At 38.7% G+C, this 27,915-nt stretch overlaps 1 protein-coding gene across 20 annotated transcripts in view; it reads left to right on the forward strand.

Moving 5' to 3' along the window:
* The window catches only part of MYCBP2 (MYC binding protein 2), a 209,376-nt gene that overhangs the window by 24,855 nt on the left and 156,606 nt on the right, over positions 1–27,915 (forward strand). For all 20 annotated transcript variants that reach the window (XR_012040402.1, XM_072850013.1, XM_072850015.1 and 17 more), the window contains exons 2-8: positions 672–747; positions 8,843–9,058; positions 18,943–19,096; positions 20,506–20,702; positions 20,922–21,164; positions 21,445–21,516; positions 24,835–24,931. Coding sequence is in view for 19 of the 20 variants with exons in the window: in XM_072850013.1 (XP_072706114.1) it covers positions 672–747; positions 8,843–9,058; positions 18,943–19,096; positions 20,506–20,702; positions 20,922–21,164; positions 21,445–21,516; positions 24,835–24,931 (1,055 nt within the window). In the remaining variant the exon portion in view is untranslated. The remainder of the gene's footprint in view (positions 1–671; positions 748–8,842; positions 9,059–18,942; positions 19,097–20,505; positions 20,703–20,921; positions 21,165–21,444; positions 21,517–24,834; positions 24,932–27,915) is intronic.

Genomic DNA, 27,915 nt, shown 5'->3' on the forward strand with positions numbered 1-27,915 from the left:
TTGTTTGTTTTACTGGGTAGTAAAATGGAGGAGAAAAAGAATGTGATAGGAATGAGGTGTGGGCAGGAGAGGATTAGAGGAGCGTTGTTAGCTAGAGCTGTAATGTAGAAGGATGGAAATGAAAACTCTGTAAGCTGAGGGTAGGAAAAGTCCAGATAGAATTAAAAAAGCTAGCTTCAAAAGTTGCAGTTTCTTCCACCAACTGAATTTTCTGCCAAATGATGTATTTTTAAAGCTTACTTATTGTCTTGGAAGGCTTGAACCTTTATCTGGTAAACACTTCACAAAACATACGTGTTTGGTATTAACAGGTTATATTACTGAGATTCATCAATAATTCTTGCTTCAAGCATTGGTGTGGCACTAATGGACTTGCAATAGAAACAGTAGGGTAAAACAGTATAAAATATAGGGTTTTTTGGTCTGTCTTAGCATATATTCTGCTTAAATTGATGAGAATAAAGGCCCATAATTCAGTGGAGCATTGGCAAAGTATAATTTTAAGTGCTTTATATTCTGATTTATTCTGCCTGTGTTGGTTCCCTTTGCTTAGGAGAAAAAATTTTGGAGGACTTCTGACTTTTTTTTCCTCTGCTGGTGCAGCTGTTTACCCTGGGGTATGGAAGGGAGTTTAATGCATTTATTCTTATGGCTTTTCTGCTCTTTTTCAGAAGTAAGAAACTTTTTAGCAAGAAAAAATTGAAAAGGAAACAGAAGACTAAATTGAAAGTAAAAACACGCAACAAGGTAAGTCTGTAACTAACTTGACAAAGTTCTGACTCAAAAATGAAAGTTACTTCACTTGAGAAATATAAGAAAAAATAAGTGTAACTAGCAATTTATTTGTTTAGAAAAGATAATAATAGGCCAGTATTGTTTGTCTGTTTACTGTATTCTACATGACCGATACCAATGTTAACTTTATTCAGCTGTGTTTGCTACTAATGTTCAGCATGAAATATGAACAGCATTTTTGGTTCTCCAGTTCCTAAACTGTACATGTAGCTAAACATGTTGGTTTTATAGTTAAATTTTAAGAGATGCATGTCTAGCCAGCAGTTAGAGACTGCTGCTGCAAAGAGTTCTGTCCATATTGGCTAAAGGAGAAAGGGAGCATTCAATGTCTAAGGAATCCAAAGTTACCTCTGAAAATTCCTCCATAATGGAATAGATGATACTTATCTGTTTCTATTAATATTTTCTCTCTGTGTAACCCCTGCCCCCATCGCTTTAAATGCATGGGAGCAGTATAGCGAACTTTATAAAAATGTTTACGTATTTACTTGTTGCAGAGAAGAAATCTAGACAAAAGCAACAGTATTTTAATAAAATACTGCTCTGCTGCATTCTTTCTCTATGAGAGAGCTATTATTTCTCTGTTTAAGCTAGAGTCTTGGAGGGGTTTTCATGAAAGCTCACTGCAGGCATGGAGGCTTCTTCCTAGGTTCCTGTTGTAGTCAGTAAAGAGAAAGTAGCTCATTTCTGGAATAGTTCTGAAGGACAGAACCATTGAAATATCCAGTGAAAACACTTTCTAGTCAGTTGAATGCCCTTATAATACAAGTACACTGTAGATCAAATTGGCCATCTTATCCCTATTTGCCAAACCTTGTGTAGTTACTCTATCTCAAGACAGATGACTTTGGGAGGGTGAAGCAAGCCCTATATCTCTTCACTTGGTATTGCCTTTTTGGATACTTACCAGATTGTTCTGCTTATCTCAAGTAGTGCAGCTCCAGACTATGGTATAGAAGGGGCTTATCTTCACTTCTGTTCTCAGTACTGTACAGTGACATATTTATGGTCCAAACTGAATTTTTCAGCCCTTTCTTCAGTTGCTATAATATTAGAAGTTTTAGCCCTGTTCCCTTCATGATTTTGTCACACCCACTGTCAACACAGAAAACCAAGTTAGAAATTTGAAGAAATTTTGCAGAATGTAGTCTTTGTGTGTTCTGTCTGGTGACAGAAACTTGTGCTTTTAAAGTAAGGTAACTCTTTGATCATTGTTACTATATAAAAGGAACCTTGTCTTTCTGGATAGTGGTGCCCTAGTTGAACTGCCAAGTAGGAAGCTAAATCCAGAACTTCTGTTTCGTACAAGCTTGACAGTCAAATGTGCTTCTTGGATTTAGTTGCATTGGATACATGGATTGGCAGGATCCCTTCTGAATGGCCAAAGACAACATGAGCGTATTAAAGGCTGGTTCTTCTCAGTAGTTATAGATTTGGCACTAGCTGGTCATCTCTGCACCTCATGCCTATACAGGGTTGTTTTCAAGATTTTTCTTGGATTTTAAACAGCTTCTACTTGAAGCCTTAAGTGAGATTTATCTGCCTGTGAAAGGCATAATGGGCTTTTGCATGTCTTTTACTGATACTTCTGTTCTAGACAGTCTTTGAGGCAGGCCAGGGTTGACCAGCAGAGCACTGGTGTTTGTTGCAAGTCACTGAGGTACAGAAAGGCACTCAAGCTTATTCCTGCATGATAGCAGGAAATTGTGTATTTCGTGAAAAATGTAGCTGAAGAGGGAAAGATAAAATCAGCTTCCTATCTTTAGGTTATCAAGCTTTGTTTACTGACAAAGTGGGATGGGTTTGGTTTTTGTTTTCGTTTGTTTCCTTGGTTGTTTTGTTGTTGTGGTTTTTTTTTTGGGGGGGGGGGTTGTTGTTTGTTTGTTTGGTTTTTTTTCCCATATGCTTTTCAATGCATCCCCATGCTTACCAGTGCAGAATAAGCACAATGATCATTTTTGCACTGGAATGTCTGAAAACAGATGTGTGTATTGTCAGGAAAATGTGAGTTTCCATTTGAAGCCTTATAATAGGGCAGATTGAAAAGCCCATCACTACTGGACATTCTGAGCAGGAGAGCTTGTGTACATCAGTTTAGTTTAAGAACCAGGGTCTTTTAGTCTAAACAGAGATGGGACCTTTCTCTTAATATGCTTGGTAGAGGCAGGGAGGGCCTTAATTTGAGACTAAGCTGAAGGACCCCAAAAATCTGTTAGTTATACCCTGCAGTTACTAAAAATGATAATTGAGTGATTGAAGAGGAGAGAACATTAAAAAAAAAAAAAAAGTAATTGTTGAACAACTGGAAGAGAATTATTTCCACCATTTAAGCATTAAATGTTACAAGATTTTAAGTATAAAACATTAATTGGTGTTTAATGCAGCCCAGTAGTTTGAGCCTTATTCTGTTACTAAGCTGGGGTCATGTTATGATCACTTGTATTTGAACTATTGTTAACTTTCAGATTTGTGATTTAGTATCTCTTTTTTTTTTTTTTTAAATGGAAGTATAAAAGTTTTCTATGTGGGTGCAGTGTGTTTTGGCTTTAGAAATTCAGTGTTGAATAGAGTGACTTTTACATAGAAAACAAATATGTGATTATTAGACATGGGTGTAGCACCTTGGATTCCTGTCCCCCCTCCTCACCCCCCCCCTTTTTTTTTTTTGGCAACAGTTATCACTAGAAAATTGTAGGCTGTGTAATCTCTCTCAACGCTATGAATATTGCTGTTTCCCCTCCCTCCTCCCTTTTCACCCCCTGGAGTTTTCCCGCTTTACTGTTAACTCATAAAAGTGCTGCTTAGGACACTTAGCTGAGAGACTGGATGGAAAGCCAGAGTTCACCATCTTCTGTTCTCATAACATTATTTGAAGAATACTGAAAAATTGGAGTCTGCCAGAGACAGAGGATGTACTTTGAATGATCGGCATCCACGTGTTTAGTTTATGAAGAAGTTTTAAACTATGACTTGTTTAGCTTTATACAAATGGAAGGAATAAAACCTTGGGAAAGGACGGTTCATGTAGCAGACAAATTTATTGTAAGCTAATGATGTATAAGGTAGGCCGGGGTAAATATTTGTCTCATTAAAAACACACGTAGCTTCTCAAATAATTTGGCAGTGTTTTCAATGGCTTTTGTATTATTTGGTGTTTCAGCCTCAAGAGGGCATCCCTTTCTAAGATATGTTTGAACTGTTCAAAGAAGAATTTGGTGAGGTTCTGTGCTCTGTGTTATGCACAGGTTGAATCAGATGGTTATTATAGCATTACGTATCTTTAACAACAGATTAACTTTCCTCTCCGAGATTATAGTCTATTTCCATCACATCTGACGATAAACCATTATTGCAGTCATCTGGTTCACGAAGAAGGAAATGAATTGGTCAGAAAATAAGCTATGTATCGATTTGATCTTTTGGGAAAACAGTTTAGGTGTGAGGCAAGTATAAAGGAGACCAGAGGGTTTTGGGTTTCCCACTTCTTTCCTTGAGTGTACTGGAACATTACAGAAGGCTAACTGAGAAGAGCACTTGTGAGTCTGGTTGCTCTATTTTATGAACCAACTCTGTGCTGTTTAACCTCTCCTACATAATACATCCTTCCATTTAGCAGGGACTATATATTTACAAAGACAAGTCACACATCAGGGTATGGGCATCTGCGCTTCATTCTCTCTCTCATAAGATAGTCTCTTATCTTTTAGAAAAAAAGTAACACACAGGAAATAAAATTTTACCTTCAGGTGTTAAAACTATGTTCATGATTCTTTACTTATATTGGCATTGCAATTTCTTAAGACTTGTATTTAGATTTCATTATTTGGTAGTTCAGGACCGAATTGTTCTTTCCTCAGTATCTTTTAAAACTTCGAGAGAAAGGCTTTTCTAATTTTATCTTAAATGGCTGGAGAACATCATCTGCTTCTGTTTTGTCTACCTAAATACAGAAAACTTTTGTGAGGGCTTTAATTAGGTTTATTGCCTTTACAGATTCTCTTTCTATTCCTATGAAAAAGATGCCTTAGTCTTTCTGACCACCGAAGTGACCGTTCATCACTGTTACCTCACCTTGTGTGGTTTTAGCTGAGAATCTCCTTTTTGAAGTTTAATGCACATTTTGTAAGAATGACATCATGTTTAAGAATTGCTCTTCCTTTCCACCAAAATTTTATTTTAGATGTTTTGTCTAGCACAAATTTTCCAGCACTGAAGACAGAAGATGTGATGAATACTGGGTATCTGTTAAGTTTTTAGGATGTGTGTTTCATCATGTATCTTGATTTAAGATGGTGCGCTTTCAATTTATGATGATACCAAGTGAAACAACAAAAATAAAGATTTCAGAATGTCCCACTTTCTTACAGGTCATATGAAAACCACTAAATGAAACAGCATAATTCTGTTTTCCAGTCTTGAAGCTCCATTCTTTTTGAAAGCGATAGCAATTTCATATTGTGAGAAACCAAATGCTTTGGTAGAAAAAAAATGTAGAGCCTATCATCTTGTCTTCTACTCAGACTTCCTAGAAGCTGAGCTTCTAGTCATACTTATACTTAGTGAGTGCTTTGGATTGCAATATTCCAGCCATTAAGAAAAGGACATTTAGAGGTGCAGAAAAAGTGATTGTTGCTCTTCACCTTATCCACAATGTCACGAAAAGATGTTTCATATATCTGTGGATCTCGATACACTTAACATCAAGAAAACAAGATATTAGGGTGAGATTTTTTTTCTTGAAATAATGTATCCTGTAGCTCAGCAGATCAAGATTATTAACAATCCTAGATCTACACAAAATTAATCAGTTGCTTCACTGAGTTCTTAGAAGTTGATTAACGTTTTGGCTTAAAGTACCACTGTTTTCCTTGGCAGTGTAGAAGTATTTTGTGTCAACTTGAAATGCAGTAGCACTAAGATAATTGTTGTAACTTAAAATAGACTTTATTAGTTTGATATAAGAATTACTAAGTGGGGTTCTGGAGGCACAGTTAGTGGTTAGATCGTCATAGTGATCTGTTCCACCTCAAAATCTATAAGCCAGTAGCAAGAATGTACAGGTGCTAGCACGACTCTCGTACTGTCAGGGAAGTTTGTACGGCTGTGTAGAAGAGCAACCCAGTGCCACGGCTCTCATTAGTTGCAGAAAAGGAAAATTTCCAGTTGATGATGGGATGAATTTTAGTCCCAGTTTCCTAACTTGATCAGTGCATCTGACCTCAGTGAATCTGTTGTAATCTGGAAAGGAAAAAACTTGCCTCATATGGGAACAAACTTCTGATGTCTGTTTTGAATACTTACCACTACCACTGTTGAAGAAAAGAAAAAAAGGGGGGGGGGGAAAGCTGCTCATTGAATGAGCATTTGCATTAGAGAGGCAGAAAGCTTTCCTGTTTCTTTTTTTTAATCAGCTCCATCTCTGCCTTTTGTGAAAGAAATCTAAGAAAGTGATGTTTATACAACCTGCTCATACACCTCCACTTTGGAACAGATGTTTGTTTTGAAGACATGGAAACTATAAATATTATATTTAAAGCCCCTCAGAGACTTGAGAAAATCGATCACAAATAAATAGTCATTGTTTTTTACCTTACAGTGAAGTTTGGGGGAGGGGGGAAGAGAGAGAGAACAACAGGGTGATCGGAAGTTCCCGTCCTACTCTCTCCAACCAGAAAAAATGTATCTTGTCATTCAGCACTTTTCTTTTGCCTTGAGATGTGCTAAGCGTTTGTATGCTTACACATTTAATGTTAATTCCATTGAGGTTTTTTTCCCCCTCAAATGAAAGACAGTAAACAGTGAAAGTCGTAATTATCCTTAAGTTTTAACCTGTTCTTACAACCCAACAATTTATTGTTCAAAAAGCACTAATTAATATCTAAATAGGCAAGAAAACTTACATTGATATTTTATCTAGCACTGTAATGTCTAAAATTATCTGTGCTGGTTAAACAATTTGGCCAACCTATTTCAGAAGAGGCTACGTGAGCTACAGAACTTGGGCTGTTCTGGAACAAAGACTGAGCTGAACTCCTGACAAGAAAGTACTGGAATGGAAACTTCACAGAAGTTATAATTACAATACATGATACTAATTAGATAAGTGAACTTCAGATAGAGATATTTCAGAGGATCCAGATATTTTTCTCTTCCTGTAACTGTCAGTAAACTAGGAAATGCTTAGTAAAGTTGTTAAATAATTTTTTTAACCTGTGCAGTTCAACTGAGTTAGCTTTAAAGTTGAAAGCTGATACTGTGTGTTTGCCTTAGCAGCAGCTGCAAAAACTGTTGGGGTATGTGTATAGATATTTGACATACAGAAGAGTCATACGTTATAACCGTTTAGTTTTCTGGTGCCAAATACTTTTTAAAGTATGTAGTAGCTCATTATCATTGCTATCAGTCCAAATCTATTTTGATGCAATTTGATACTGGAATAACATAGGAGGTTGTATCTCAAGTTCCTGCACTGATTGATATCGTGGGTTTTCAACAGCAGCTTCATTATTTTGAAGATACTCATGTTGAACAAGGACTATATGTTGTCTTTCAGTCCCTAATGGCAGAAGTTCTGTTGTGCTAAAAAAAAAAAGGGAAAAAACCCTCAAACTTTCAATATATATGTAGGGAACTTTTTCCAGCCTCTTTTTTTTTTTCCATTGTCTTTATATTTTTGTGCTTACTGCTAACACTGACATGAGTAAGAAAAATTAACACACTGGATAAAATAGGCTACAGAGTAAACCATTGCTTCTTAATGTTTTAGCTTGCAATAATTTTGTAGTAATAATGGAAAGGAAGGATACGCAAATATGTACCAGTACAGTTAGAATAATACTATAGTAAAAAATAAAAGGAAATATGTAAACTGTGAAATACTTTGAAGTTATTTTGAATTTTCTGTTAAGTTTTGTAATATATGGTGTTAAATGGTCTAATTTAGAAGACCATTATTTCTAGTAATAAAAAAAGGTAAGCGCAGATAAAAATGTGTGGTGAACCATTGCTGTGTTTTGATGTACAAAGTTGTGGCTACCCCACACCACTAAAACCTTATCCGGTTCACTGGTTCTCAAACTTCTTTTCCCTTCTTCTCTGCTAGTTTAAAGTCCTCTTTCCCATCACTGCTCTCACAGATGTATGAATATTTCCACTCTGATCTGTTCTAAATCACTGTAATACAATTCACCACATACTCTCCTGCTGAATGAACATGGTCATTCACAATATTTATCCCCCTTAAATAAAAAGAAATAAAAGGCAAAAAGACAACAGCCTCACCACCCCCTAAGAATACAAGAAACAAACCAAAATAACCTTGTGAAGTTGGTCATGACCCTGACTCAGTCTAGCCTAATGCTCGTCCAAATTTTGCCTTGCATGTTCAAGCAAATTTGTCCTGCACTCTTAACCTAGGCCTTCTGTCTTTCACGTACCTTGATAGATTTTTGTATTCAGTGGTTTGTCCGTTAGGCTTTTGTTTCTTTTCTCGTTATACAAAATTATTATCCACAGCATCTTGCCGTGGGAGTTTTTGAACTTGCCATCTGTTTACATTTAATGACAAAACAACTAATGGTATTTTTAATTTCTAATATACATTCAGCAAACAGCTTAAATTTTTATTATTTACCAATAGATCAAAGTTAACAACTAGAATAACAAATAATGCATTTTAGAAGTCAATAATAATAATAATTTAAAAAAACCCTGACGCCTATTAAAAAGATAAATCCTGAATTCTGCTGCTCTTTTTGCTGTTTGCACAGGTTTGGACCATTCTGTAGCCTGAACTGCTTTAATTTTCCATCCTAGTGTCCTCATCAAGTTCTGAGAGGTAGAGACTAAAGCCAGATGGAATATATTGAAATTTCTTCCTCTTCCTCCTTTCTTTCCTGCCTGAAATATAATTGGTACTTCAACAGGAAAGTTCAGTCTCCAGTTTGAAAATCACTTGGTTGGCCAAAATCATTGAGACTGCTGAGATTACTTGTATTTAGCAAAGCTTAACACTTCTAATGAACTTAAAACTAATCTTGTTTTTCAGACTGAAAACCTAGAGAGTACAATAACCATACCAGATATCAGATTACATAGCAACCCTTCAGCTTTTAATGTTTACTGCAATGTCCGCCATTGTGTGTTGGAGTGGCAAAAAAAGGAAGCATCTGTATCTTTGGCTTCAAAGAACAGTGTACAGAGTGGGGATTCGGACAGTGATGAAGAGGAGGAATCCAAAGAGCCACCTATTAAACTTCCAAAGGCAAGTAACTGGATACAGTTTAAAGTGTGCCATGTATGTGATCTAAAGTTGGTATGTTCTTTGTGGGGAATAAAGAACAGCATTATAAGTCAGCTGCTCAGAACATAGCTATAGTTTTATTTGTAGTCCATCTAGTCCAGAATCATCTGATGAATTAGGAAGACCTACGTACCTGCCCAATAATTAATTTTAAAGTCAATTAAATGTTAGGTAAACATTCAAATGGCACTCCTTTATAAGTACTTGAAAATAACCTACAGTCTCAAAAGTCTACACAAAATGCAAATAAGGCAGCTCTTACATCTGTCAGAGGCTACTAGCTGGTATGATAAAGGGTGCTTTCTCTTGCTTTACCCCCAAAAAAGAATAAATCTTTCTGCTAGTGGAATTCAGTTTGTGGAGTGTTTTCCAAGATGATTTGCCAAGTATACATGTAATTGCAGTGACTGTCATTTATTCTTACTACCTTATTTTTTTAATCTTTCCCCTTTTTGGCTTTAGTGCTTTTTGGCTTAAGTGCCTTTTGGCACTGATAACTATAGATGGTAATGCACATCAAGATTTTGGACACTATAGTTCAACAGTTAGGGTAGGTTTTTTACTATTTACTACTTTTATGCTTATAGTAGGATTAATGGTGGAAAGTCAGAAATAATCTATATAGGAGTTAATGATTTTTGTTCTCATTTTTTTTAATTTGCTGATTCACTTGTTTGGTACTATGTAACTTCTGTGCATTCAGGTTTTTTCATTGCTAGCTTCTTAATGCTATGAATCCTGCTTCCTTTTGTTATTCTTCTGAGTCTAACAAGCATATTTAGAGTAACTTTCCTTGTTTGTATTTGCTGTAAAAACAATACAAATGCTGAATTTAAAAGGTTGTTGCAGCAGTGATTACGTAGAATGTTCTAGTTGCTTAGAAAATTAGGATTCTATAGGTGATTGTGTTTAGTATTATCTGAAGGGCAAAGTTGGCACTCTGGAAATAGTGGTGGAGAATTGCAGAGGAGCATAACCAAGTTAGATAACTGCAACTTGATAACTGAAATTTCACGGTTGATAATTGCAAAATAATGTGCAGTCAGTAGAAATAAAGTTACCATTGTTTATGACCTGTGTCTGACTCCTTGTGGATTATGTTAAATGAGTCATCAAGTGCTTGTAGATGCTTAATTTGAAATTTTAAGTAAAAGGCAATGTAGCTATTAGCATTTATAAAGAATGGAATGGAGTTTTAAAGAGATTTTGAAATTAAAAGAGGTTCAGAGAAGGATGAGATTTACTAGTGTTATGGACAGAACACTTGCATATGCAAACTAAAACACTGGTGGTGTTAAAGGTGTTGGAGAGTTTATCGAAAAGAGACTTGTAAAAGTGGTGCAGTTTTAAAAAGGTGGTGGCTTAGAGAAAATGGTGTGGAAACCCTAGGTAGGAAACCTTATTTCTCCTTTCTCAAAACAGAAAATCAGTGAGCTATTTTGTTATATTTAATATAGCAAATTGATGAAAATCAGTATGCTTTCAAATGATTAATTTTTAGCAAAGAATCTACAAAATATCAAAGAGTTCAAGAGCTTTTACTGATTCAGCAATGGCTTAGATGCTTGGTACAACTTCAGTATTTTTAATAACTATCTAGCTAATACTGGATTGTTGAGGTCCCTCTAAGGTAAGGTGCTTTTTATTATTAATTTCACTTGCATCCATACATTTGAAAAAGGCATCCTCTTGGAGCTGTCTCACAGGTAGTAAAACTTTTAGAGGCTAACAATGTAAATGTCTTTGTATCCTGAATATCAGTGTCTGTCTCATGCTTTGAGTATATTATGGTCTGGTTTTTATGTATAGTGAAGAATATTGTTTGGGCTTCGTTTGTTAAATATAAAAAATAAAGTTATTGAAGTTTCTAAGGCTTACAATGTTTACTAGACCTGTTTCTGAAAGGAACTGTTAGCTTATTAAAAAGAATACTGATGTCTTTTGAGTTTGACAGTGAGGTGAAAGTTAGATTCAAAAAAAGGTATAACCAGGATTTGTACTTTTCCAGATTCTCCAGAGTTAAACTGGTGAAGTTAGTCCTTGGAGTGCTTTTTTTGTTTGTGAAAATTCTTCATTTAATTGAGAATAAGTGGAAAACATTCTACATCTTATGCATCTGTCCTGGTTTTGGCTGGGATAGAGTTAATTTTCTTCCTAGTAGCTGGTACAGTGCTGTGTTTTGGATTTAGCATGAGAATAATGTGATAACACACTGATGGTTTAGTTGTTGCTAAGCAGTGTTCGTAGTAAGTCAAGGACTTTTCATCTTCCCATGCTCTGCCAGGTGCACAAGAAGCTGGGAGGGGGCACAGCCAGGACAGCTGACCCCAACTGGCCAAAGGGCTATTCCATACCGTATGATGTCATGCTTAGTATAGAAACTGGGGGGAGTTGGCCAGGGGGCAGCGGTCACTGCTCAGGGACTGGCTGGGCATTGGTCGGTGGGTGGTGAGCGGTTGCATCACTTATTTTTCCTGGGTTTTGTCGTCCCACCCCCCCGCACGTTGTTTTAATTATAATTTATTATTAGTAGTATTTTATTTTATTTCAATTATTAAACTGTTCTTATCTCAACCCATGAGTTGTCTTACTTTTGCTCTTCAGCTTCTCTTCTCCATCCCACTGTGGGTGGGGGGAGGGTGAGCAAGCAGCTGTGTGGTGCTTGGTTGCTGACTGGGGTTAAACCACAACAGTCCTTTTTGGCACCCAATGTGGGGCTCAGAGGGTTTGAGATGATAACAGATTAACCAGAGCGTATTAAGGAATGTAGATCTGTTAACGGTTGCGTGTCACAATATTGTTTCATCTGTTTTCGATGTTAGTTTATCTGATCTGCACCATGGTCTTTTTTTTTTTTTGCTGTACATGTTAAAGATTGGTGGTGTTTTTTGCATTTTGCTGTGCTCTGCAGTGATCAGTGATGTTTTGCCTGGGAAATTTGTTACTAAAACACTGTCCTTGAGCTTAATCTCGTATTTGAGCTTTGTACTGAAGCCATTACTGTATGTTGGGTACCACCTCATGGAGACAATTAGCAATTATACCTCTTCCTCTGAAAGGTTTTTTATGGAGGAAATACAGAATGGTACCTTTGCTACCTTCTTCTATGATGTTTCCTCCTTCATTACCATAACTTTTAACTATCCTCAACATCCTTGGGTAGTTAAGATACTTCTATTGGTATTTCTTAGAAATACTGTTTTAGTTTCGTCTAAGGTTAATAAGCAATTTCAGAATATCATCCAGAGATCTGTCCCAAGGCTTGGATAGTTATGAGTGGCAGGGTGTGTTGGACAGCATGGGCAAATGCCTAGGACAGTGGGCACCTTCACCCCCTGAACAAGTGCAGAATCCTGAAAAATTAGTAGAATATTTGGAAAAAGGACGTTGTCACCCTGGCAATTCTAGGGAGACACAAACCACTGCAATGTGCTGGGGCCTAGCCCATGCCTACCGAGCCCTGTTCAACATTATTCGGTACCCTCAAAGGGAAGAGAAGGTCTCTAGATCTGATAACAAAACAACAGGCCCTGCAGCTACTCCAACCGCTGCAACAGGAACAGCGGCTACTCCCAACCCCCATGACAGGCACTGCGGCTGAACCAGAGAACCAACCTGTGCTGGTATCAGTCGCCCCTGTACATAAGAAGAAATATTGGAAGCGGAAGTCAGCTTGTTTAGTAAGGGATGAAGAAGCTTCTTCCAAGAGGGAGCAGGAGGAAGAAGTGGACAAGGCAGACTACTCTGAAGCAGGGCCATCATGAGAACAGGAGGAGGAAGAGAGGTGGCTGCTGCTCGGGGAGGAGGAAGAGGACTAACTCATAAACAACACAGAAACCAGTCGATCCCTATCCCTGAGTGAGCTGTGAGATATACGAAAATATTTAAGCCATCCTCCAGGTGAGCACATTGTCACCTGGTTGCTCCGATGTTGGGATAATGGGGCCAGTAGCCTGGAATTAGAGGGTAGGGAAGCCAAGCAGCTGGGATCTCTTTCTAGGGAAGGGGGCATTGACAAAGCGATTGGAAAAGGGGAACCAGCCTGCAGCCTCTGGAGGCGACTCCTGTCAGCTATAAAGGAAAGATAGCCCTTCAAGGAAGATGTTGTATATCGCCCCGGGAAATGGACCACCATGGAGAGAGGTATCCAGTACCTGAGGGAATTAGCTGTGCTGGAGGTGATTTATGGTGACATGGACAATGAGCAGTTATCCAAAGATCCAGATGAAGTCAAGTGCACGCGACCCATGTGGTGGAAGTTTGTACCAAGTGCACCATCGTCGTATGCAAACTCATTGGCAGTAATGACCTGGAAAGACGGAGAGCGACAAATGGTGGATGAATGGGCTGGCCAACTCTGGCAATACGAAGAAAGTCTCTCTTCCTCCCTCGTCTCGCCTGTGGAGGAAATGGTCCAGCAATTCAAAGAGGATAGGTGGTACGCCCCACCTGTATGGACCAATATCCCAGCTATTAGGAGTAAGTGTCCCTCTGCTCAAGAGAGAGAATATAGTGGATACGCATCACGGGGCACCCTGTGGTTTTAACTGTGTGACCACAGAGAGGACATAAGGAAGTGGGATGGAAAACCTACCTCAACCCTAGAGGCACAGGTGTGTGATTTGCAAGGGAAAACAATCGCCAAAGGGGGTTCTTCCAGGAAAATTGATGCTCCATTTCCAGTGGACAGTTCCCCAGACACAGTAGAAGAGCTGATCCTACTTCTGATCTCAATGAAGTTACTTCTGACTCATATATACAAGAAGTGGGTAACGAATACTATGACCAGTACTAGAGGGGCCCTGCCTCCAGCCAGGTGAAGGAAAGGGACAACCGGGTTTACTGGACTGTGTGGATTCGATGGCCTGGCACATTAGACTCACAGGAGTACAAGGCTCTAGTGGACACCGGTGCACAGCGTACCCTAATGCCGTCAAGCTGTATAGGGGCAAAACCCATCTGTATTTCTGGAATGATGAGGGGATCCCAACAGCTAACTGTATTGGAAGCTGAAGTGAGCCTAACTGGGAATGAGGGGCAAAAGCACCCCATTGTGACTGGCCCAGAGGCTCCGTGCATCCTTGGCATAGACTGCCTCAGGAGAGGGTATTTCAAGGACCCAAAAGGGTACCAGTGGGCTTTTGGTATAGCTGCCTTGGAGACAGAGGAAATTAAACAGCTGTCCACCTTACCCGGTCTCTCAGAGGACCCTTCTGTTGTGGGGTTACTGAGAGTTGAGGAATAAGAGGTGCCAATTGCCACCACAACGGTGCACCGGCGGCAATATTGCACGAACCAAGACTCCCTGATTCCCATCCATGAGCTGATTCATCAACTGGAGAGCCAAGGAGTGATTGGAAAGACTTGCTCACCCTTTAGTAGTCCCATATGGCCAGTGCGAAAGTCTAATGGAGAGACTAACAGTAGACTATCGTGGCCTGAATGAAGTCACGCTGCTGCTGAGTGCTGCCGTGCTAGACGTGCTGGAACTTCAATATGCACTGGAGTCAAAGGCAGCCAAGTGGTGTGTCACAACTGATATCGCTAATGCATTTTCTTCAATCCCTTTGGCAGCAGAGTGCAGGCCACAGTTTGCTTTCACTTGGAGGGGTGTCCAGTACACTTGAATCAATTGCCCCAGGGGTGGAAACACAGCCCTACCATTTGCCATGGACTGATCCAGACTGCTCTGGAACAGGGCGAGGCTCCAGAACACCTGCCATACATTGATGACGTTGTGTGGGGCAACACAGCAGAAGTTGTTTTTGAGAAAGGGAAGAAAATAGTCCAGATCCTCCTGAAGGCCAGTTCTGCCATAAAACAAAGTAAGGTCAAGGGACCTGCACAGGAGATCCAGTTTTTAGGATTAAAATGGCAAGATGGATGTCATCAGATCCCAATGGATGTGATCAACAAAATAACAGCCATGTCTCCACCAACTAGCAAAAAGGAAACACAAGCTTTCTTAGGCATTGTGGGGGTTTGGAGAGTGCATGTTCCAAACTACAGTCTGATTCTAAGCCGCCTCTATCAAGTGACCTGGAAGAAGAACAATTTCAAATGGGGCCCTGAGCAACAACAAGCCTTTGAACAAATTAAACGGGAGATAGTTCAAGCAGTAGCCCTTGGGCCAGTCCGGGCAGGGCAAGATGTAAAGAATGTGCTCTACACCGCAGCCAGGGAGAATGGCCCTACCTGGAGTCTCTGGCAGAAAGCACCAGGGGAGACTCGAGGTCGACCCCTAGGGTTTTGGAGCCGGGGATACAGAGGATCTTAGGCCCACTATGCTCCAACTGAAAAAGAGATATTGGCAGCATATGAAGGGGTTGGAACTGCTTCGGAAGTGGTTGGTACTGAAGCACAGCTCCTCCTGGCAGCCCAACTGCTGCTGCTGGGCTGGATGTTCAAAGGGAAGGTCCCCTCTACACATCATGCAACTGATGCTACGTGGAGTAAGTGGGTCGCGCTGATCACACAACGGGCTTGAATAGGAAATCCCAATCACCCAGGAATCTTGGAAGTGATCATGGACTGGCCAGAAGGCAAAGATTTTGGGATATCACCAGAGGAGGAGGTGCTGCATGCTGAAGAGGCCCCACTGTGTAATAAACTGCCAGAAAATGAGAAGCAATATGCGCTGTTCACTGATGGGTCCTGTTGTATTGTGGGAAAACATCGGAGGTGGAAAGCTGCTGTATGGAGTCCTATACGACAAATGGTAGAAACTGCTGAAGGAGATGGTGAATCGAGCCAATTTGCAGAAGTAAAAGCCATCCAGCTGGCTTTAGACATTGCTGACCAAGAAAAATGGCCAGTGCTCTATCTCTGTACTGACTCATGGATGGTGGCAAATGCTCTGTGGGGGTGGTTGCAGCAATGGAAGCAGAACAACTGGCAGCACAGAGGTAAACCCATCTGGGCTGCAGCACTGTGGCAAGATATTGCTGCCTGGGTAGAGAACCTGGTTGTAAAAGTACGTCACGTAGATGATCATGTACCCAAGGGTCAGGCCACTGAAGAACATCAAAACACCAGCAGGTGGATCAGGCTGCTAAGATTGAAGTGTCTCAGGTGGATCTGGACTGGCAACATAAGGGTGAATTATTTATAGCTTGGTGGGCCCATCACACCTCAGGCCATCAAGGAAGAGGTGCAACATATAGATGGGCTCGTGACCGAGGGGTGGATTTAACCATGGGCACTATTGCACAGATTGTCCATGAATGTGAAACATGTGCTGCAATTAAACAAGCCAAGCAGTTAAAGCCTCTGTGGTATGGAGGGCGATGGCTGAAATATAAATATGGGGAGGCCTGGCAGATCGATTATATCACACTCCCACAAACCCACCAAGGCCAGCGCCAGGTGCTTACAATGGTGGAAGCAACCACCGGATGGCTGGAACATATCCTGTGCCCCATTCTACCACCCAGAACACTATCCTGGGCCTTGAAAAGTGAGTCCTGTGGCAACATGGCACCCCAGAAAGAATTGAGTCAGACAATAGGACTAATTTTTGAAACCACCTCATAGACACCTGGGCCAAAGAGCATGGCATTGAGTAGGTATATCACATCCCCTATCATGCACCAGCCTCCGGGACAATCGAACGATACAATGAACTGTTAAAGACTACATTGAGAGCAAGGGGTGGTGGGACATTCAAACATTGGGATACACACTTAGCGAAAGCCACCTGGTTAGTCAGCTCTAGGGGATCTGTCAATCGAGCTGGCCCTGCCCAATCAAACCTTTTACATACTGTGGAGGGGGACAAAGTCCCTGTAGTACACATAAAAAATATGCTGGGAAGACAGTCTGGGTTACTCCTGCCTAAGGCAAAGGCAAGCCCATTTGTGGGATTGCCTTTGCTCAAGGACCTGGGTGTGCTTGGTGGGTGATGCGGGAGGATGGGGAAGCCTGATGTGTACCTCAAGGGGATTTGATTTTGGGTGAGAACAGCCAATGATTTGAACTGTAGGATGTTAATTGCTATATAATGCTGTATGTCATCACTTCTGTGGTGGCTGTGTGCCATATCAATGGTATTTCAGTAAGAATCACCCAGATTAATGAAGAACAAACATTGATGAAACCGAGCAAAGTGCAGTGGTGATGGAACCAGAAGTGCCTTCAGCATGCAGCAATCCAACACCACACACCATGTCTTCTGCCCTGAAAGACTGTTATGACAGATGGAACCCAAAGTCATGGACTAAATGGACCCAACAGACATTTCAGAGGGATGGCCCATAGTCCAAGGGAATGATATCTGTGTGTATATATTAAAAGACAGGAAAAGTGGTGGTGATTAACCGGAATGTATTAGAAAGTGTAGGACCTGGGCATATCGGAAGTGGTGTAGAATAGGGGGTGGATACTGGCTGGGACAGTTACTTTTCTTCCTAGTAGCTGGTATAGTGCTGTGTTTTGGATTTAGCATGAGAATAATGTGATAACATACTGATGTTTTAGTTGTTGCTAAGCAGCTGCTAGATGAGGTCTCCTGTCTGAAGATTGGGAAGAATAGAATAAACTTCTCAGTTTCTCGCAGAGATACTGTCACTGAAAAGCAAGGGTATTTCTAAAAATGTACTACAGTGTATTGTATTCTTTAGCCTGCAAGTTGATGCTGAGTTTTAGATCCTGGAAAAAACATCTGTGCTGTTATTTTGTTGACGGTCTTTTTCCTTGTAGATTCCATGCATGTGTTTTCCCCCACTCCATTGAAGATATGAAATGTAAGGTACAATTTGCAGGATGATTGCTGTTGCACTTTGAAGACTTGATTTGATTATGTTTCTGTTCTTCCTCCAAAAATCAAACAGGTGGTAAAATAACTTCTGAAAGACAGGAATTGAAATAAACTGAATGACAGCAAAGACAGTTACAAGGCATTGAGTAGAATTTATAGCTGACTGTCAGAATAGATCTGTTGTATGCATGAGCAGAAGTTCCATTAACAATTTTATTTATTTTCACATTTCAGTCTTTTTTCCTTAGATTTTACTTAGGGGTGAACATAGTATCAAACACTAAACGCTGGGGCTCTGGTTCTGACAGAAACACATAGTGAAGTTTTGAAGATATGGTTGCTTATTTGTAATGAACCCTGTTCATTTCTTTTTCATCCTCATCATTATTACATACAGAATTTGAGAACGAAGTGACAGGGAACAGTCAGTGGAGAGAAGCATAATTGTAACCTCAGAATATTCAGGGATGCTAAAAGGGAAAGTTAGGAATGGCTGTAACAGCGCTTTTACAGATGTTGTATTAGTTGGAATAATGCATGTCTTTGAGTACCTACAGAGTTTTAGTGACAAGTAATTCATCTTTATTTTTTATATTGTCGCAAAAGCAATCTCAGAGGCTTTGGAGGGGAAAGTACTAGTGATGCCAGTATCAGCTGTCAAATGTATCATTACTCAAGTTGGGAAGTCAGGTTGCAAGCCAATTCTAGCTTGCTGGTTCACATTAATGAGCAAGGAGAAACAGGTCTGTCAAATGAAGCATGAACTTGATAGAAATTAGAAGGGCTCAGAGGCACAGTTTGTCTTATGTTGTCCAAAAAATTTTAAGTTTCCTTATTTTTTCAGGGAACTATTACTCTGCTTAGATATGCTCTTTCATATAATGACATTACTTCTGTGTAATATTTGCTAGTACAGTTGTGTAGGTGGGTTCTTGATTTTGATTCTCTTTTGAATTACCATTGTATTCTGTATACCATGTCTGTTGTTTAAATAACAGTCTTGTTCTGTGAACATTGAGATATACTTTTATTGATGAAGACCCAGAAATATTATATTAACGGATATTCTGAAATATCTGTACTTCTTTAGATCATTGAAGTTGGATTATGTGAAGTGTTTGAACTGATAAAGGAGACGAGATTTTCTCATCCATCCTTGTGTCTCAGGAGCTTACAAGCCCTACTTAATGTGCTCCAGGGCCAGCAACCAGAAGGCCTGCAGTCAGAGCCTCCTGAAGTCCTAGGTAATATCTCATCTGTTACTGTATTTGTATTAATATACATCTGTTTCTGTATTGGACAGAAGAAAATGGTTCCTAGCAAGTATTTGTGAGATAGTAACATGCTTGTTCTCAACAGACTGACTTTATTCTGGAGTGTAAACTCCTCATGGTGTATGTAACCAGTACTTTCTCAGCATTAATCTTTTGTAGAACAGGAATGTTGGCATGTAAAGGTATATATATTTTAAAAAAAAAGTCATATTTTGTTCCTGTGTAATGCAGAGTTTCACTGAAACGTAGTAAAGCTTACAGCCTTACAAATTGTGATTAATTTGTCTTACTAAAGCTATAAAATACTTGGTCTTATTGGAAAGAAGATAGTTCTACAGTGAAATTCTCTTGCGACCTGCTGTTGTAATCTATAGCTTAGCTATTTAATGTTGTAATTTATATAAAACTGCTAAATGAAGTGTCAGAATTCTTGCTTTGATTTCCTCTGGGCATCCAAAAGTTTCCCTGAAAATTCATTTCACTTTTAATGATATTGAAAATAAAAGTTGAACTCCTGATGGCTTTGAATGTATGATTGATTATGTCCTTTAATTTAAAATCCAATTATCTCTTGTTAATTCATAGTTTTTACTGGTTTATAGAACTGCAAGGAAGGCTAGGCTGTAGCATCTGTTGTTTAAAAAAAAAAAAAAAATCTTAAGACTTTCTATGTATATATTCCCATGTTATGGCTCAACAGTATTCTGTTTCCAAAGATGATAGTAATTTGCTACAGAAAGCTTTTATTTCGTATTGATGCACAAAGTATTAAAAAGCTACAAAGAAGGCTTTGTTTTTATTACTGCCTTAGTGATTATTTGTATATACTATCAAAAAAATTGAGGTGGGTTTCTGTTCACACCTTGGTTGTTACAGATGTTCAGCCGCTAAACAGTACTTGGAGAGGCATACAATCAGAATAATTTTCAAGCTTTGATTTGAAATGCTTGTTTCTGAGAAATAAGATGTGCTTCAACATGGGTAATGGTCATAAAGATTAGACAAGGTTGGTCAAGACCTACACATTATCTTAGTGATGAATTAGACTGAATAGGCAGGTAAAGTAACTCCTCCTGGCCCATTTCGTATTAATGTGTTCCACTGTAACAGAAGGATTTCGTTTTTCTTGTTCTCCGGCCATTGTGATTATCAAGACCCGATGTTCTCTGGCTGAAAAAGAATGAAAAGTCAAGGATGCTGTAGGCCTGTTTAAGTGGTATGCTTTCTTTTCTGTCTGAAAATAGGGCTAAACTTAATGGCTGACGAAAGATGTATCATGTATTTTGTAAGTTTAATTTACCATTGACTGGCAAATTGCTTGGTATGATTTTGTGACTTGCTGTGACTTGACTTATGTAATTGCCGTGTTTTATCTGCAGAATCCCTGTTCCAGCTTCTTCTGGAGATAACTGTCCGCAGCACGGGAATGAATGATAGTACAGGACAGTCCTTGACAGCACTTTCCTGCGCTTGCCTCTTCAGTTTGGTAGCTGCATGGGGAGAGACGGGAAGAACGTTGCAAGCAATCTCTGCTATCCTCACCAATAATGGCAGCCATGCTTGTCAGACTATTCAGGTCTTGCACTAAAACTTCTCTGTATCTGGGAATTTATGTAAATGATGTGTACGTGAGTTCTGAGAAGATCTATTGTGTAAATTCAGTTAACTTTTTTCCCCTCACTAGTTTTGGGATAAGAGTAGGTATTTCTTCATCTCTCTTGAGTTGGAGATAGAACAGAAAATACAACATTTTAAAAAGTCATGTATTTCACTCACTATTTCTTTTGCTGTTTAGGTGCCAACCATTTTAAACTCTCTTCAGCGGAGTGTACAGGCAGTTCTGGTGGGCAAAATCCAAATCCAGGACTGGTTCAGTAATGGGATAAAGAAGGCAGCCTTGATGCACAAATGGCCATTGAAAGAAATATCTGTAGATGAAGATGACCAGTGCCTACTTCAGAGTGATGGTTTTTTCCTCTATCTCTTATGTAAAGATGGACTTTACAAAATCGGCTCTGGATATAGTGGGACAGTGAGGGTAATGTGATTTCTTCTTGTCTCATGAAGATATTTAATATTTTAACTTAACTCTTATGATGTCCTGTTTCCATTGAGAATCTTCCGTAGCTTACTAATGACAAGTTCTTTTACAGTTTGTCTAAATTTTTCTGATGATTTCTGTAAGAATTTTACAGCATTTTCTTACAATTTTCACTTCTCAGTGTGGTTGAAGACGTTGTTATTTAAATGGTAAATGATTATGTGTAAAATTGTCACTCTTGATATTTGTTAAAAGATTGGAGTTTTTTGCTTTTCAGGGCCATATATACAATTCTACATCCCGCATCAAAAGCAGAAAGGAAAAAAAGTCTTGGTTAGGCTATGCTCAGGTAGGTGAATAATTCAAACAGAAAACGTGCACCCCACCCCCCATCCTTCATGAGTAATTTAAGTAGACTTTGGCTTAGAGTAAGCTTACACGGATATTGTATTGTTCATTTGGCTTTAGTTATAAAAATCAGGGTTTTGGTACTGACTTCTAAATTGTGGAACATGAGACATTTGATGGTACTGGCATATAGAAAGGAGTAGTGAAAAGTGTCATTGGTTTGTGTTGTCACTGTAAAAGACTTTCTGAAAATATGATGGTTTAACACGTAAATTTATGAATTGTACAGTCAATTGATGTGCGCTTCTTAAATAATGAAGTTGGTGGATGTAAAATGTGCTGTTGCAACAAAATAGTGTAAAAAAAAAATACTTGAAATACCTATTTATGAAAATAAATTTATTTTAAAACACTTGCAGTAAAATAAGGAAGTGCTGTTTTGGTTGGGGAAGGATTGAGGGTGTGTAAACCATAAGTAGAGATAATTGTTATTATCTCTGTGGAGTTAACTGTATTTGGATGTTTTGTTTTTTTAGAGTTATTCAGTTTCTGGAATATCAGCCACCTTTTATTATACCTTTGGCATTCGTTATAAAAATAGTGGGGTTTTTAGAATCCTGTTGTTATCACTGAGTACTCTCTCTCAAAAAAACCAACCAACCAAAAAAAACCGCAACCAAAAAATAAAATTTCACAGAACAGTGAATTTGCTTCATTTTTTAAACTACTGAGTAATTTTTATTGTAGACTTACTATTAACTGAGTGATCTCATTGTCCCAGTGTGAAATTAAGTGTACTCCTTGCCATGCTTTTGAAGTGGAATTGTTAATTACTGTCGTGGTTTTGGCTGGGGTAGAGTTAATTTTCTTCGTAGTAGCTAGTATGGGGCTATGTTTGGGATTTGTGCTGGGAACAGTGTTGATAACACAGGGATGTTTCAGTAACTGCTGAGCAGTGCTTACACAGAGTCAAGGCCTTTTCTGCTCTTCACCCCACCCCACCAGCGAGTAGGCTGGGGGTGCACAAGAAGTTGGGAGGGGACACGGCTGGGACAGCTGACCCCAACTGACCAAAGGGCTATTCCACACCATATGACATCATGCTCAGTATATAAAGCTGGGGGAAGAAGAAGGGGGGGGACATTCAAAGTGATGGTGTTTTGCCTTCACAAGTGAAGTGACTGTGTGGTGCTTAGTTGCCAGCTGGGATTAAACCATGACAACTACAAATATGTATTCTATTGTTACAGTTATTTTGTGAGTGTGTGTATATATATATATGAAATCTGGTTTTCTTTAGTATTAAAACAGATAGATCACCAAGAGGTATACTGGTGCAATACAAATGTGTGCAGATGCATTAATTCAGGAGCCCGTTTTATCACTTTAGAAAGGAATAGGATCCATACAGTTTCGCTATATAGTGTTACACATTTGGACATTCTGTACATAGCTCTAAATATATTTGATGTTCTTCTTTGAGCACTCACACAGTGACTGTATTCAAAGACACTGCTAGTTGGAAAAATGTTTCTCTGGGGCTATATTTATAGGAAGATATGTAAGTTGCACTTATTCCTAAATATGTGTCCGTAAAAGAGTTAAGATGTGCCCTCAATCTCATTTCCCTTCAGGAGCTTGGTTAAGTCAGCTCAAAAATTCAAGTGATTTTTCTTATTGTCATATAAGTTATTTTAGACTGAAGCTTTTCTATCTACTTTAGTGCTTTTTACTTATTTTTCCTAGTTTGTTTGGGTTTGTTTTTCCTCATTTCACAGAGATTGATGTATCTAGGAAAATTCAAGTAGTTCAGATGGAAGGAAAAGGGTTGGTTGGATTTTTCTGTTAGATGATTGTAATTAGGGTCTCTGACTCTTTGACAAATGAAGATATTCTGAGATTAAGCCTTAGTGACCTCCCTGTGAAATGCATCCATTCTTAATGTGTAGAATCCCCACCTGAAGCCAGTTGTGCTTCAAGCAAGTGCAAGCCATTGTCATACCTCCTGCTATGACACTGCTGTTGTCAGAATCATTACTTAGTCATTATTCATATTGGCCTTTGCAGCCCTCCTGTAGGTGAATACTACTTCGCTTGGCCTCAGTCACCTTGAATGAGTATGTTCATAAGTGCCCTTAAGTATTCTTTTTCCTTTCCTGTAGCTGCTTTTATAGCAGAAGTGCTTTCTAAGTGTAAATTCACCAGCTGTGTTTCTACCCTGCTCCCTCAAAATCTTTGAAGGGTTCACAGGCATTGTAGGATTGAAAAAGATACAACAGCAAAGTTGCCATATTGCCTCTTATGGATCTGTGCACATTACGCAAACGTGGGGTCTTATGCAACCTATCTAGTTTAAGCTAAAGCAAAACTTATTTGACTGTGTTTGTTTAAAAGTGCACTCAAAGTTATAGATATAAACAATAAACCTCAAATGTGAGTTTCAGGTAGGCAAATCTTTTACTGAGAAACCTTCTAAACTAGTGACTGAATCAAACCTTTAAAAAAATACATACATAGGTACAGAGAGAAGATACCATTTTGGTATACCAAAAGAGACTTCTTGATATGGGCTGCTGACCAGAATAGGTAATTTGGGGGATATGAAGGTATTCTGCATGTGGAGAAACAGAAAGAGGAAGTCATTAGTCCTGAATATCTCCCTTCCCTTAGGTCTGGTTAGGAGTTGGGACGTGAGCAGTAGAAGAACGCATTGTATGTAACCTTGTGTCATGGCTGCTGTCACCAAAATCACTATATACATTGCGGGAATTTCTTTGATGAAGAGCTTAGAAAGAATAAATACATGGAATCTTGTTAGTGTGGGAGTCAAAGTAGTTAATTAACATTCTTGAAAAATTTTCTAGTTTTTAATGCACATATTAATATTCATTAATGATCACTTTTCTGTATGGGGCAATATATGTATCTCCTTCTTGGAATTCCTGTGAATCTTTTGTTGATTTGGAAAGTGGGGACAGGAACATTGTTTTTTTGCTGTGGCTTTTAACTGTAACTGTATACACATATGAAGAATAGAATTACTATGTGTGGCTTCGAAAGCTGTATATGAGCTTCAGCATGCTGATCTACAGCATGTAGAAAGTGTGGAGGAAGGGGGTAAAATTTCCGTTTTTTATTTCGGAATTTGATTAGTGGGGAAAAAGGTTGATTATCAAAATGAAGCAAATTTGATGTAAACGTTTCAAAAATTTTTTAAAAGTACCTAAAATAATGATTGCATTTTTTCCACTTTTGACAATATCCTTTGATGAATTTAAGAATATTTTCATACCAATATATATATTCTTACTCTTACCAGGGTTATTTATTATATAGAGATGTGAATAATCACAGTATGACAGCCGTAAGAATAAACCCTGAAACTTTGGAACAAGACGGTACAGTGGCTTTGCCAGGTATGAACCTCCAGATATGAGAAGATGGTTATAGTTTACTGTTTACATGCTATGTATTTTAAGGTAAGCAGAAGAGAAATTGAGATAGATTTTGAGATCACAAAGAGACTGCTTTTTTATGACTTTGGTTTGCTGCATTAGACCAGCTGCAGTATTTCATTCAGAGGTCTTGCATTTTACTCCAGCTACTGGAAGAATATTGCAACATTTTAGAATGCATGGTCATCTTAATTTAAAGACTCCAAGAGCTTAACTTCCTTCTTGAAGAATTTTTATTTCTTCCTTGTTTGAACTTTGAGCATTTGGCTCAGATATGACTTTGTTTCCAGTATCTCTTACAGGTAGGTAGGTATGAATTATGACTAAAACAATTTGGTTTTTAGCATAGGTAGAAATGGATCCAAAGAACTAAGGAGGCTCATGAACACAGTGATGGACCATGCTTCTGATGTTTAAATTGGTGGTGGGTTTTTGTTTTATTTGTTTTGGGATTTTTTTTTTTATAGTTTTGTTTTTGTTTGTTTTTTTTTGTTTGTGGTGGATTTTTTTTGTGGTTTGTTGTTTGGGGGTTTTTTTTGTTGGGTTTTTTTTTGTTGTTGTTTTTTTGTTGGGGTGGTGTTGTTTTTTGTTTGGTTTTTGGGTTTTTTGTTTTTTTTTTGGTTTTGTTTTTTTTTTTTAGAGAAGCCTCATAACTTGGGTCTCTCTTTAGAAAATGAGGATGTTCCTGGAACATGCTTTAATGGCCTCCTGGTGAAACACATCTGTTCTTAGCCACTCATGTAAACAGTAGAAGGGCACAAGAATATCTTTCGATCGAACAATGACAGGTTTATTCTGTAGATCAGAAGAAAGATTTGGTATTGTATGCTAACATAAATAAGGTGCTGACTGAAACCTCAGAAAAATTCTCTAGGCTTTTTGTATTTCAAACACAAACAGTAATTTTTGAAACAAACTATGAATGTAGAATCTAGTATATGCAACTTTCTGCAAGTCCTTAAAATGTGGATGTCTAAGCTGCTTGGTCTTTGTGGGGCTGTATGAGAAATTTGAGTGAGGGCACATTCAAGAACCTGATAAATGCCTTGTAGGATTGTTTTTCCACTCTTGTCACCTGAAGGCAGCTTCTTCAACCAGTAGGGTTCTTTGAGGTCCTTCATTATGTTAACATTGGTAAACAAATCAGTGCTCTTCATGCGAGTCTTGAGAGACAGTTGAGCACATTAAAAGTCTGCACCTCCAAGCTGTTAGCTTTCTTTTGCAGATCTCAGTGACAAGTGTCATTCTGCAAGACAGCTTTGTGTTTATACTATAAAAAGGCACAAATTAAACAAGAGTATGCCTTCTAATCAAAAACATATTAATCTTTCAGGGCAAAAGCAAATCTTACTACTGTGGGAATACCCATTCAGAAATCCCTCAAACTATTCCACACAATTGCATTTAGTATAGTTTGTGGTGGTGTCAAAGTGGATGCTAGATGTTCTTCATAACTACTACCCTTTGTATTTCAGCCCTTGAACTTTGCTGCTTTACTTTCTGCATTTCTACACATTTATCTCAGTGTTATATTCTGAGCAGATACGGCTTGTTCTTTTGGCTAGGACAAACTCAAAGGAGTTCACTTCTGGTTATTTCTATTTCCCATTAGAAGGAAAGAAATGAAGGTAGGGGGAGGATATGTGACCTATCCTGAGGAAATCTGAGTAGGTACATAACTCTAAATAGTAGTGGCTGCCCCACTGTAATCTTAATCATGACTTGCAGCATGTTGTAGTTCTGAAAAACCACACCGGATAGAACTAGAGGGCATTAGCCTTGCTAACAGCTGAACACTGGTATGACTCCAACTATTTCCTCCTAGTTGGTATGGTACTCAGACATGGCTCTATCTGGAGTTAATCTCTTTCAAATGCTTGGGTTGGTGATAATGCATTTAAATAAGGTATTTGTATTTATTCGTACAGGGATGCATAGGAGATTAGGAGTTCATTAGGAGATGTGATTAGGAGTTGATCCTAGCTAGAAGTCATGTGACCTTAGAAAACTCAGTGAGCTATGGAACATTATCTTCTCCTTTCTCAGACAGTAGGATCCACCAGCTTCTTGAAACCATAAACTTCTATTTCAAAGGGCAGTCTTTCTGCTCTGATAGTCTAGCAAATCTGGCAATGTATCTGGAACTACCAGACTCTGTATCAACATTCTTGTATCTAATGCCTTTGCCAAGCTTCATACACTGTCCTTGAGCTGTGGATCTGTCTTCCCAGTCCAAATATCATAAAAGAATCCCTGAGTTATATGAGACTTTTCTAGGTGGTTGGACCTGAATTTACAGAGGAGGTTTTCATCTTGACTTTTTCTTTAACAGTAATGCTTACTACATGCCTTAGAGAAAGGTTGCTATGTTCAGCTGAAGAAGTTGAAGTTACATGGTATATGGTTTCATTGTTCCTTGAAATTACACATGAATATCTTGGAGCTCAGGACTATTCACTTAGTCTGAAAAGTACTGGTAACTGAGGGCAGTCTAGACGAGCTCAAGAGTACTTATTAATAGGCACTGGATGCACTATATAAATACGGAAGGTGATGCTTGACAGTCATCATCTCTTGAAGCCTCTAAGGAGGCTGTGATTAACAGATGTCTGTAGTTATGTCCTTTCAGTAAAACATAAGCCCTTTCCGTTATAGTAATCTCCAGACAGAAACCTTAGATATCTTTGTTCCTAGAGTAATTAGCAAAGTCAGATTGAATAAGACTACAGGTGATCATAAGAGCTCCTTGCTAGCTGAGACACTATACTATGCTACTTTTTGCAGATATTCCATTTGCCTTCCATTTGCTACTGTCCCCATTAATTTGATATTTAATGCTGGGCCTGGATGTTACCTAATCAAGTGCTAATTTTCAGGAAGTTTTCTGAAGAACATATTTTTTTTTTTTTAAAAAAAAAGCATCCCTGTTCCAAATTTCTGTTATG

The sequence above is a fragment of the Ciconia boyciana genome, chromosome 1 (genome assembly GCF_034638445.1).
Source record: "Ciconia boyciana chromosome 1, ASM3463844v1, whole genome shotgun sequence".
Taxonomy (NCBI): Eukaryota; Metazoa; Chordata; class Aves; order Ciconiiformes; family Ciconiidae; genus Ciconia; species Ciconia boyciana.